The sequence below is a fragment of the Oryzias melastigma genome, linkage group LG6 (assembly GCF_002922805.2).
Source record: "Oryzias melastigma strain HK-1 linkage group LG6, ASM292280v2, whole genome shotgun sequence".
Classification (NCBI taxonomy): Eukaryota; Metazoa; Chordata; class Actinopteri; order Beloniformes; family Adrianichthyidae; genus Oryzias; species Oryzias melastigma.
This window is the reverse complement of record NC_050517.1, coordinates 10,773,919-10,787,232: the sequence shown is the minus strand read 5'-3', so window position 1 is coordinate 10,787,232 and position 13,314 is coordinate 10,773,919. Positions and strand designations below refer to the sequence as shown.

Below are 13,314 nucleotides of genomic sequence, written 5' to 3'. Positions count from 1 at the left end.
GGTGGGAGCATATTACACCAGTTTTAAAATTGCTGCATTGGCTCCCTGTGCGTTTCAGGATTGATTTTAAAGGGCCCTGCCAAGAAAATGTTCTATTTTTTGAGATTTTAAATTCATTACTATAAAGATACATCCATCCATCCATCTTCTTGACCGCTTTGTCCCTGTCGGGGTCGCAGGGGTGCCAGAGCCTATACCGGCTACTGATGGGCGAAGGCGGGGTACACCCTGGACAGGTCGCCAGCCTGTCGCAGGGCCTCAATCACACACACATTCACTCTCACATTCACACCTAGGGGCAATTTAGAGTCACCAATTAACCTATGAGGCATGTTTTTGGACAGTTGGAGGAAGCCGGAGTCCCCGGTGAAAACCTACACATGCACGGGGAGAACATGCAAACTCCACACAGAAAGGTCCCAGCCAGGATTCGAACCGGGGCCTTCTCACTGTGAGGCAAGAGCGCTAACCACTGCGCCACCGTGCAGCCCTCACTATAAAGAATCCCATTTTAATCCATATATCTTCCAGTTGTGTCCTGTCTTCATTAAATTCTAGCTCAAATGGTTTCCTCCAAACATGTCTTTATAGAAACTTAATTGATGATTGTCTTTATGCAACTTAATTCCATAATTAACTTGTTATTCTAAAACATCTTTCTTTTAAGACAAGACAATAATACATCTGCAATGAAAATATGAAAAACATGTCCTCTAAAATTATGTCCATCCTAAAACGTTTTGGTGATAAACAACATAGCGGTGGGAGTGACCAGGATGGATAGGATCAGGAATGAATACATCAGAGGGACAGCACATGTTAGAGGTTTTGGAGATAAAGTCAGAGAGGCCAGACTGAGATGGTTTGGACATGTTCAGAGGAGAGACAGTGAATATATTGGTAGAAGGATGCTGAGTCTAGAGCTGCCAGGAAAGAGGTCTAGAGGAAGACCAAAGAGGAGGTTTATGGATGCAGTGAATGAAGACATGAAGGTGGCTGGTGTTAGAGTGGAGGATGCTGAAGACAGGCTTAGATGGAGGGAACTGATTTGCTGTGGAGACCCCTGAAGGGAAAAGCCGAAAGGAAAAGAAGAAGATTCATTTTCTTTACCTTGAATCCTTTTATTCCAGGGCAAGGGTGGGTAAAACCTAGTCTGTTGCAGGCCCACACAACCACACTTTTTTTTAAGTTCCAAGTTTAAGTGTTTATTGACATTTGTAAATTTTAAACGTTCAGAATCAAGTAAATTGGATTATTTCTTACAAATAGAAATGAGAACAATAATTTTAAGAAAGGAAAAATATTTGATTATTGCCGAAAAAGGCGTGATGCAGTTGTTACCACACGCTGCACATTTGGTTGCATGCTGGTTTCATTTATCATATTTTAAGACAAATTGTAGTTGTCGACTGTTCTTTGTTTTCATTGAACATAGTGCAGCATCCTCTCTCTCATGGTGGTGTTTCCAAACCAAGCTATAAGTCCGCTGGTGAGGATGCTTTCTACAAGCCCACTGTGGACTTGGGAGAGGGTCTGGCGCTTGAGTGCGGCCTTCTTCAGCAGCCTGATGAAGAACAGCCTCTGCTGGGCTTTCTTGACTGTGGGAATAGTGTTTCTTTCCCAGCTGAGGCTGTCTGTGATCTGCCGACCCAGGAACCAGTGACAGTTGGTCAGCTCCACCTCAGTCCTGTTGATGATGACAGAGGAGGAATTAACCCATAAACCTATGAAGCCTGTTTTTAGACTGTGAGAGGAAACCGGGATGCTGGAGAAAACCCAACATGCACGAGGAGAATGTACAAACTCCACACAGAAAGGACCCCGCCAGGATTTGCATCAGGGCCTTTTTACTATGAGACAAGTGCGCCAACCACTACACCACTGTTACAGCTGGATCTCGGACAAGCCCCCAATTAATACAATGCTTTTAGAACCCTTAATGCAATCAGAGAAAAACACAAAGAAGAACAATGAAATTATATCAATCTATCATGAAAATGAAGGATAAAGAAGATTTAGAAAATACAAAAGAGCAAAAAGGTGAAAAACAAAATGTTAAGTGGATCTTGGATTGAGCAGTTTGGTTGCTATAAAGCTTTTCGTTGTTTTCTTGGAGGGTAAAGATTTAGACGACAGGTTGCAGAAAAAAACAAGATGGTTCCAATCAAGAGAGAATCTTTTTGCAAACCGAGCTTTTAAAATATTACAACCATAACAAAATTAATGAACAAGCAGTCCAAACCTCATGACAACGTCACGTCTGCTGCTGCGTCTGTTCTCTTCACAGCCAAACACAGAACAAAAGATTCTTCATCTTCCTGTTTTGACTAATGTCAGCGCTTGTCTTTGTTGATATCATGTTTGCTTTTTGTTTGCTTCTGCCTCTCACTTCCGTCTTTGATTCCCTGTCAGGATCTTAGAAGAGGTTTTTCTCTGACTGTCTCTCAGTGTGGCGGCTCCCTGACTGAACGGTTTGTGCCGCTTTGATGTGCCACATGCCCACTGTGAGGCAGACAAGTCGACAATGTTTTTCAGAGCGGCGTTTCTGACAGCAGTTAGTCAACAGCCCCTTAGTTCTGTTAGAGGATTCAGTTTCAGCGGATAAACTCATGGAGTTCACACTCACATCTATGAAACTTTATTAGACCGTTCTTTGGATTTCTTCTTTACAGGATGGCAGGGGGCAGAGAGCCTGTCCTCTCCTAATCAAACACTAGAAATCATTCTTTTTTATGTGTCTTAGAATTCAGATTTTACAAGATGGAATCCTTGTTAATTTTGATATTCTGACTAATATTCCATCCATGCATTTGTACTTCAAATAAAAAAAAAGCTGCATAGATTAAACAAAATACATGGAGGTTCTGCAGGCAGCTTCAGAAAAGACTAGAGTTGACTCTGGAAGGTGAACTGGAGTTTAAAACAAAGATTACTACCATATTTTTCAGACTATAAGTTGCTGTGGAGCAGGGGCACATATATACCAAAAGAAAAAAGCTAAAAAAATCAAAGAAAAAAAGATTCCAGGAAAAAATCTAAGCAATAAAAGATTAAAAGCAACAAAAAAAAAAAGAAAAGTATAAAAACAATAAAAGGAAAACATCTGGGAAGGAAGAAAACAGAAAGTTTTAAGAGAAAACAAACATCAAAGAAAAAGTGAATATCAAAGGAAAAAAAACAAAGAAAAAAAAATTCCAGGAAAAAAAAAAAACATCAAAGGGGAAAACACATCAAAGATAAAACATAAACGTAAAAAATTGAAAGAAAAGCATAAAAAATAAAGGATAAAACATAAAAGGAAAAATAAATATTGAAGGAAAAAAACAACGTAAAAAAATCAAAAACGTAAAAAACATCATAGGAAAAAAAATATATATATATCAATATAAAACATAAAAGGGAAAAATAATAAAAAAAAACAAAGAAAAAAAACATCAAAGGGAAAATAAAAGGTTGAAAACATCTATTGAAAAATAAAAACCATGACAGAGAAAATAAAATCATTAAAGGCCAAAAATATCAAAGGAATTAACAGAGAAAAAAATCATAGGAAAAAACCTGAAAGAAAAATTAAAAATACTGAAGAAAAAATGAAAATAAAAAAAACATTGAACGAAAAATAAAAATAAAACTATCAAAGAAAAAAATATCAAAAGTAAATAAAAATAAAAGCAAATAAAAGCCGTAAGTGGCATTGTATGGCACTACCCGCCATTCCCCTCGCCACCTGACCCTGTGCACCACCGTTTCCGCTGCTGCCCGTCCCTATGTGCCACCGCTGCCCTCAACGCCGACTTTGACCCGACTTTTGACTATTGACCCAATCTATCTTTTGAAATGTGAGTTTCAAAGTAATCGGTAAAAATACATTTTTGGATTATTGTAGCAATGGAGGTTAGTTGTTAACCACACCCACATTCCGTGAGAAGGGCCAAATTGCTGGACTGTTCACACCTGAATAAGTTTGTAAAAACTAGGGCAATAAAAGTAGAAAAGACAGATGGGTGGGCTGTGGGACTTTTAGTGTTAAAAAAATAATCTATAAGTCGTACCGCCAGTCAAACTAATTGTGCTTTATTATGAAGAACATATGTAGGCAACAAAAAAGGTAAATTAAAATATTAGGTTATCAGCTCTAAAATGTAATTTTGGATGCACGCTGAGCCTAAAAAATAATTGAATTTGTGCAAATATTCTTTTTTACATTCAGAGAACATTTAGATTCTGAGCTTTTGAACAGTCCTTATGTGTCTCTCTGAGTTTACTTCCTCCACATGCATGTGTTGCTTTACATGCAGTGAAAACATTATGGAATTCCACAACTAACATTGTTTTCTGCTTGATTTACTAATATCATGTGTCAGAAAAAAAACTAAATATAAACCCTGAAATATGTTTTTTTTTCTGCAGGTTTCTCACTTTTTATATTTGGCTGAGAAAAGTGCTGATTCCAGAACAATGCATGGATGGCGTGTCATTTGTGGGGCATACACCCAGACATCAGCTCACACTTTTGTAGGGCATGTGTCTCTTCTGTGTGAGGTGATTAAAAGCATTGATGAGAATGCAGGCTAAAAGTACACCAGGGGGCTCTGCTGTGTTATCAGCACGATTAAAGTGACCACCGACCCACCGGACAGGAGAGTGTATTTATGGCAGCAGCACACAACAGTACAAACATGTCAGAGCACAGCTCAGAGTCTCCTGAGTTGTGAGTCATGCTGGGTGTTGTTGGAAGTTTCCTGACCACTCAGTGCAGAGAACAGCAGGAGGACAAAGACCGAGTTTGGGGGAACCGCCATGAGAATCTGACATGTTAGCAGAGAACCTTTCAGGTGTGGAAGAGGAGAACCAGAACAACTGGACTGACGGTAAGTACTGAAGATCTGAGCAATTATTGTTCACTAAAAACCTGTTTTGAGCAAAACAAATAATTATTTTATGGCTCAAATTGCCACCAAAATGATCATAACTGTGCTTCTATTCATTGATATGAATTATTGCTAATATCGATGTGTTGAACGTTGCTCTAAAACATGCTAGAGGGTCTAAAGATACAGCCAGTGGAGCTTTGGAAACGTTTTCTTTTTATCTAATTTAACAGAATAATTGATTTTTAATTACTGTATTTGACAGTCGGTGGAATTTCCTCCCATTTCAGATAAAATATTAACTTTTGTGTCTTGTACTGATGCAACTGGTTTATTGGATTTATTTTCCATCTCATCCTAACAGAGAATTTTGCAGTTTTAAAGATTAAAGCATTTCAATGTTTCCATTCTATGCACATTACATCAGGAAAAATGTTAATAATGTAAAGCTAAAGCCAAAACAGTGTGTTTAAATGCTGAAAAACATAAAAAGCCTATCTCTGTCTCAGCCTTATCTTACCCAACATGCTTTTCTGCTGATGATCTCGAAGGTTTCAAATCAGAGGAGGAAATCCTTTCAGAGTTGGAGCCTGTTAGCGGAGGAAGCGCTGACCCCACCGCCCTCATCAGCTGTAAGTGGAAACAATGCAGCGGGAAAACGTTTATGTTATTAACATGGATAATGGACAATAATGTAATATCAGCTTTAATGAAGAGAAAGATACACTTGTAAAGAGTTCTACGTAAAAAAAAGAGAGAATTTTGCTATCTTGCTTTTTGTAAGACTGTAAACAAAATGTAATTATTTAAATTTAAACTTGAAAATGAAACTTGGCAACATATAAATTCACCCTCCTGTTTCTATTTCCCGTTTTTGTGTTTCAAAAGACAAGTTTTTAAGAAATAAAATGCAAGATTTGCTTTCACAACTTAATTATAAAGCTACAGACACACCTGGCATGTGATACGTCTTCAAGAAAACGAGTTCTTAAAAGGGCTTTTACCCCACGGTGTTCATAAAAGACAAGCAGAGAAGTTTCTTCTTCAATTCGACTACCTACAGTTGGAAGATGGTTGGTGCAACATGTCGAAATGGTGAAAAAGTTTGCTTTCACTCCAGGCTTTTTCTTTCACTCCTTCTATTCCAATTTATGAAAGACTATGTCCAAATTCCTTCACTACTCACTTTATAATGCACTATATGGTGCGTTTACCAGTTTGTAGTGCTGTCCAAATCCACAATTCCAAAATCGAGTGCCCTAAAAGTTTCCCAGAATTCTCTGTGAAATGCCAGTGTGCTTACTAAATTGGAGAATATAGACCATAATACATTGTGTTTGAAAAAGTTTTGAAAAGAAAAAAAAAATGTATGGAGGAGAAGTTAATAATTGCGGTTTGTGCCCGGCTGAAATATATGACACCAAGTCTTTCACATGTTGTGACAAGAAAAAACCTGGAACAAGATTTATAAGATTTCCCCCTTTTTGACATTTCAAGTCTCTTCCAACTGGAGGTGATGGAAATGCGCTACTATTTAGCAGCAACAGTCCAGTGTAAACACCATATGCTAAACATACATTCTTAAATGTACTTCACATGCCCTCTGTGAATATATATTTTTTATTATTGTGTAGATAATTTTTACAAGTAGGCCTGCAAAAGCGAAAATTAGAAAAATCCTGCTTTTATTTTTTTTTTATCATGGATTCCTTATCAACATATGCTTAAAAACTCAGAGACAGAATGTCTAGTGGTATAAGCTATACAATATAGTGAATGGAAACATGTTCTCATAAAATTAATTAATTATAAAATGCTAATCTTTCCCTGCTTCTCTGCTCTCTCCAGCCCAGCCTCTGCAGGCTGCAGCTCCCCCAGAGGAGGCCGCACAAGCAGCAGCATCAGGTCAGAAACCCCTGCTGGACTATCATGGGAGTACATGTCCACAATGTGGTCTCCCGGTTCCAGAACACAGACTGCAGTCCGTTCCTCAGCTGAAGAACTCAGAGCACAGCACCAAGAGGAGCAAATGTGGCAAATCTGGATCCCACCAAAGTGCTGCTGCCCCTGCTGGTAGGAGATACGCTAAACACCAAACGATAATGCAGTCATGAACACGGATCAACATACACCGAGGGATTCATCTTATGAACAATATTATCTCAATTCATGTGTGATGATCACATTTCAAAGAAAGTAATAAAAATATGTTATTGTTCAATCCAGAATTTGATGCATTAGATACATTTTATTTGGTGAAAACTAGAGAGGATCACAAAATGGAGGGAAAATTATGTAAACAAATAAAAACTGGAACCAGAAAGTTGTAATTCACAAGTAAGTGTTGAATTAGAAAAGATAGAAAAGAAAAATCCAAATACTACTCATAAAATAATATTGTGTCTTCAATCTTTCACGGCTGAAACCACCATAGATGATAAGATTCTCTCAGGCCAAGTTTGAGTGAAAAATAAATTCATTTTCCAAAGCTTAACTGTCTCATGTTTTTGCCTGCAGAAAGTCTGCAGACAGTTAGCTTTCCCAGAGAAGCTCTGCGTTCAAAAGCAGCATAAACACATGAATACTGGTCTTTATTTTCATTTATGTGGCTTTTCTTATTCAAGTTAAAATGCCTTTTAAACACAAAAGTGCAAGCTGGACGGCTTAACACTACTGGAATTCCCTGACTACAAGATTGACAGTAATTTTGACTGTTAGACAGTTTATATAGTCTAATTAAGATTCTTTTATTTTTTTTTAATCTAAGAAAGACATTGAAAATAGGTAAAAGCATGTAAAAAAAAAAAAAAAAAACTAAATGAAAGCTATAATAATTGAGTTTTTTCCTGTCACCACCAAAAATAGTTATTCCATTCAATGAATATTCCATGGTTATTTCATGGAATATTCATCTTATCAGCCATTTTCAACTTTTGGCAACTTACATAACTGTCTTTTTTTTACTTGTCATTTTAGTCTCTGTTGAGTTTAGAGTGAAGCTCTAGGTTTAAACAACACAGCATAAAACATACAACAAGAGAAAGATAAGGAAGTTGGAGCAAATAGTGAAACCTGAAACAAAAAAAAAGATGGAGTCATTTGACTGTTGTGGTTATTTGAGGAAGTTACGCTAAGATATAGTTAGTGTTTTATGATTTTAACAAGCTAAAAACAAAAGGTTGTTAGGAGGAATACAGCCAACCATAGCTGGGCAAAGTCATTTCTTTTGTCACCTTGGAACAAGGGAGAGTATGGTCAAACAAAAATGTTAAAAATCACAACGATGATAAAAAATAAAAAATAAAAACAAAAATAGAAAAAAAGGTATTTAAAAAATAATAATTTTAGAAATCAAGAAACTTTTTTAAAAAATGAAAAAAATCAAAAAGAAACAAACGTAATTACCAGAAATCCAAATGAAATGTTAAAAAATAGATGAAACCAGGATTGGATGATGACTTTCAACCAGAAATTTGACATGAAGCAATACTAAACATCATCGTCCAGTCAGCGACGACCTATTCCTTTAACGGTTTCTTCTTGTTTTGTTTATAACATTTGATTTTGATTTCTGGAAATTAATTTTTTTGCCCGCAATGTTTCATTTTTATTACACGGTCTTTATTGAGAATTGTGTTTCTGAAATTTTCTAAAAATGTAAAGAAAGTGTTTTTTTTTATTATTATTTCATTTTTTATTAGCTATTGTGATCTTTAACAGGTTTTTGCTTTGAGTAATTTGTTGGTGTGATTGACCCTTCAGGGCCACCGTAGGAAGACCTCCAGAGCCCATTCTCAAATTCTCCCTTTACAGACAGGGACACACCCTTTAAACCGTCCTGCAGCCAATCATAACAGACCACAAGGATGACAACGCTTGCTTATAATGAGAAATAAATGCTTTCATACAAATCAGGGAAAACAGAAATGTGGAAAAAAATCCAACAAAATAACAATTCCTTTTGCTAAATTTGAATAAGAAAACTTTTAATAAAAGTCAGGGTCCTATAGGTGTTTTTTAAATCAAGTTATGACGTTGCAAATTTTGAACGTCTTTTATCTCTCACCAGATCAAACAAATATCATCTTTCTATAGCTTCTTGTTTATCAGAAAATGTTGTTTCTATGAAGTGAAGCATCAAAATCATTTCATCTGGCACAGCTTTTATCTTTATGTAGTTATGTGTGGAGGGGGAGGGGGGGGGTATAATTTGAGCAGCAAATGTTGAGCCTTGTCTCTGGGGACTTGTGCTGTCATCTTCTCATTTGCTTTCTGCAGTAAACAGGATGAAACAGCTGGATTTGCATCAGCTCTCACACATCGACATTGTAACAGCAGAGACGGAGACACACTCCAACACAACAACTGTGAGGTTAATTCATGCAGGTTCATCTGCGCCTAATTTGGCTAACGGGGCAATTATCACGTGACGACTTCCTGCTTGTTTATGTTCATCACTGAAAGCTCAGCGCGGCCTTTTGTATTTTCCCACGAGAACGGAAGGAAGGTCTGATTAAACAAACACAATCACATTTGATCACTTCATTGCTTTTAAGCGCAGGATGGCACCACCAACAAACATCCAAAGGATTAATTTTGGGGGTTAATGGAATTGTTAATCCCTGCGTTTGACAGGCTTTCAGAAGACACACCTCACATTTTAACGTTTTCCTCCACAGACTCTTGTTTTCATCTGCTGCTGGCGTGCTTGTGGTGTCAGTTCTCGGTGCTGCTTCTGGGTCTGCTGGAGGCCTGCTCCTCCTGCCTGCAGGGCCTCTGCTCCTCCTGCTGCCACGCCTGCGCCTCCTGCTGCTCAGCCATTCAGGACACGCCGGTGGAGGAGTTCGGCTGCCACGCTCACTGCCACTCGGTTATGTTTGAGTCGTGCTGCGAGCCCACCGAGTGTCTGGAGTTTTGCCTGGAGTGCTGTGAGATCTGTCATCGCGGCTAGAACGTTCTTCACCCGAACTCTAAGACTTTTTCAAACTGTCATGTCTTATTATGGAGCATTCATAATAACATTTTTCAAAAACTTTTTGTTTGACAACATTTTTCATCTAAAAAAATGTATTTTTTGCAGCTGTTTGTTTCGTACACAACAAAAAAACTCCTTGCATATAGAACACAAAAATAAAAGTAGGATTACAGATTACCTATACTTCAGTTAATCAAAATACCTAAAATATGATTTTGAAGTTCAGAAATACTCATCTCCACCGAAAATATAAAACAAGTAAAAAAATCAATATGTGAAAACTATTTAGCATAGTAACTCTAGAATATTTGAAATTATTAGTGCATGTGTTTAAATACATGTTTTATTGTAATAAAAGCCTAAAGAAAAAATCTAAGAACTTAATGTAAAAACTACACAGATTTCAAATGTTTTTAAAAATTCATGAAAGAGTAGACTACTTTGGTTTGTTTTTATTCCGATTATTGTTAGATTAAAAAAAAAAAAGACATTGTTTTACACCAGATAAGCGAAGCAGTTGGATTATTGAAAGTATATGAGAACTGGACTGAGTGACCCCTCCCCCTTCCAAACAGGAAGTACCTTCTGCCTCCAAGAGGGTGAAATCTCATCGACTTCTATTGAGAAATAAACAGCTATTACTCATTTACTACATTTGTTTTGAACATTGAAGGTTCAAAACATTTGATTGACATATTACCCGGAGCCGCTCTCAGTGGAAGGGGTGTGGACTTCAAACAAGCTCACTCATGAGTTCACTAAAGTAGTTCTTCTTAAAGCGGGACTCAGACCGACTCGGACTAAACACTGTAGAGAGGTGGCTATCGATTGCAATATGGCGGTAGACGTATCAGGAAGTGACGGCAAACGCTCTTGATTTTGCAAGGGCTGGAGGTAATGCCTTTCCTATGGGGGATCTCAACACTTGTTATGTCCAGTTCATGTAAATCACATGTGTCAAAGTCAAGGCCCGGGGGCCAGATCCGGCCCTCCGAGTAAGTATATCCGACCAACCAAATCATTAGCATGACGTTATCTTGTGCTTATTTTTAACTTGAATATTTTTGACAAAATATATTTTTACGGAGAGTAAAATATTGAAAGTTATTTAAGGTTTAAGTTGATTTATTCTGGAATAATATTCCTGCCTTTTTATTATTCAGAATTATGTTAAAAAGTTACTGTTTTTAAAAGTTTAATAATAGCATTCTGCTAGCTTTTTGGACTATTTTGGCTTCAACTAAGATTTTTTAGGATATTTTTAAGTTAGCTAATATTTTAGCTACATGCTAGCTGTATTGGTTAATTTAGCCTTTTTTCCATTTTTTTCTGTTTTGGAGTTTAGCTTATATTTCAGCTGCATGCTAGCTGTTTTTGGCTAATTTTGTGTTTTGGATTTTTGATATAAATGGTCCATGGGTGTTAAGTACGGAGGGGAAAGGCGATGATTTGAGCTCATTTTAAAAACATTTTGTCACTGGGTCCACTCTGAGCATTCACAGAATATGCAGAAAGTAAAGATGTGCCACTTCTCCGAAATATACTTTTTTTCCCGCTGGCAGTAAATCTTAAGCATTTCCATTTGAGAAAAGCTAAAATTGTTTGCTAGTGCTGCAAAAAATTGATCCCCGGATACTTAACAAAGAAGGTACCTATAATCGTTATAATAGTAAATTTTATTTTAAAAACACCCTTCAGACACAGAAGGACATTGTACAGACAAAACACAGTAAAAATAAATGAATCAGATATGGTGGAGATGAGACTTTAAGTCTGCCTGTTTCAGTTTCTTGATGGTAGAATGTAAAACTGTCTGATAACCCAACAAGACTAAAGAACTAACTCCTTAGCAATCTTTCAGAAGTTCAAAGCTGAATTTCTTCCTAATCTATTATGAGCATTCTTATTATTTAATGGAAATAACTAGTTGTATTTTGAAGGGCATTATTTTAAAATATGGAGATATTTTTTTCTGTTTGTGCAGCTTCAGTCATGATTTGATGATGAGCGTGTGGCTTTGCATCTAAACGGGAAAGTGAAAACAAAGGAGGATGATTGGATCTTTTCTAATGCATCCAGTTTAAAAATCTAGATTCTGTAGTTAAAGCATGTCACAATGCATTAGTCACACTCACCATATCTACATTTATGCAGATCATTGCACGGAGGACTTTGGCTTCATGGAGTTCAAATAAATGAGTATAAAGGTCCAGCACTGTTCTATGCTGCTTGTTTGATATGATCGATCATCACAGGGTTTGGATTTTTGCAGAGAACAGGAACAGGGCGAATAAAAAACCAACTGACGCTTTCCTCGACACTTTCCATATTTGTCAAAAAAGCACTTAAAGCATGAGACGGCGCTCACTGCCTCTGGATCTTTGAAGATCTGAGCCGGCTTCCTGAAAGCAGCGTTTGACAGCAGAGAAGCAGAGTAAACAGCCAAAAATAAAACAAAGCGCAGATAAAGACGGTGCTGTCAGTCTGAGCAGGCACACCAAAAGGCTCATTTAAAACATGTTACAGCACATGAATCCAATTTAAGTGTCCCTTTTTGCCCATAACACATTTTGGATTGTGCAGGAGAAAACAAATGTCTAAATTGGAGCGTGGCAAGAGCGCAGCGGAACTCATGTTTGTTCCAATTGTCTCCACTGATTTGTTCTGCTGATGTTTCCTTCCCTCGTCACAGATTTCTGAGCTGCAGCCGCACACAAACACTAAGCGCTGGTTGACATGACACCTGCACAGGGGGAAATCAACCTTTAGCCGCCAGAGGCAAGGTGGAGTTCAGTGTCTTTCCCAAAGACACTTTGACACATGGGTGGACAAGACAGGAATCAAACCTGCAACCTTCTAATCAGAGGTTGACCACCCTACCTCTGCACCACGGCCGCTTCAGGTGCAGAGGTAGAGCGGGGAGCTGGTGGAGAATGGAGATGATCATGTTCCTTGACTTTCAGGTGTGAGATAAGTGTCTGACTTTGGTTTTGCCTTACGTGCCAACCCAGCTTTCTTGGAGTCTTTCGAAGGGGCATTGGAAAGGGCCCCAACGGGGGGCCCCGCTGTCTTTCTGCCCACCCGAACCCGGGTGGTGTTTTGGACTTGTATGCTCTATTTAGCTTGTCCATGAACACCATGTTTGAGCCCAAGGGTGTCCACCAATACAGGACACCCTCGACGGGAGATCTCTGACTCTCACATCTGGCGGAGCTACAAACAGGTACCGAGGGAGGCTGGGGACATTGAGTAAGAGCGGATCATATTTTCCACCTCTATGGTCTCTCTATTTGTGGTGGCAATCCTTGCACCCAGTGGTGAACACCAGAAATAGGGAATGCCATCAGGCTGAAGAGGGACTACTACCAAGCCTGGGTGGCTGGTGGGACTCCAGAGGCAGCTGAAAGGTGTAGGCAATCTAAGCAAGCTCTAGCCCGGGCTCACGGGGAGCAGCCTTAGCTCTTTAGA

The 13,314-nt window shown here is 38.1% G+C and overlaps 1 protein-coding gene across 2 annotated transcripts in view; it reads left to right on the top strand.

Moving 5' to 3' along the window:
* The window catches only part of LOC112152572 (myoD family inhibitor domain-containing protein), a 48,506-nt gene extending 38,018 nt beyond the window's left edge, over nucleotides 1-10,488 (top strand). Inside the window, exons 2-6 of one of the 2 annotated variants that reach the window (XM_024282234.2) lie at nucleotides 4,411-4,871; nucleotides 5,423-5,503; nucleotides 6,720-6,776; nucleotides 6,840-6,944; nucleotides 9,551-10,488. In XM_024282234.2, the coding sequence (XP_024138002.1) occupies nucleotides 4,814-4,871; nucleotides 5,423-5,503; nucleotides 6,720-6,776; nucleotides 6,840-6,944; nucleotides 9,551-9,822 (573 nt within the window). In that variant the 5' untranslated portion in view covers nucleotides 4,411-4,813 and the 3' untranslated portion in view covers nucleotides 9,823-10,488. Of the gene's footprint in view, nucleotides 1-4,410; nucleotides 4,872-5,422; nucleotides 5,504-6,719; nucleotides 6,945-9,550 lie in introns of both variants that reach the window. The other variant, XM_024282233.2, reaches the window with a different exon arrangement.
* Nucleotides 10,489-13,314: the final 2,826 nt, after the last annotated feature.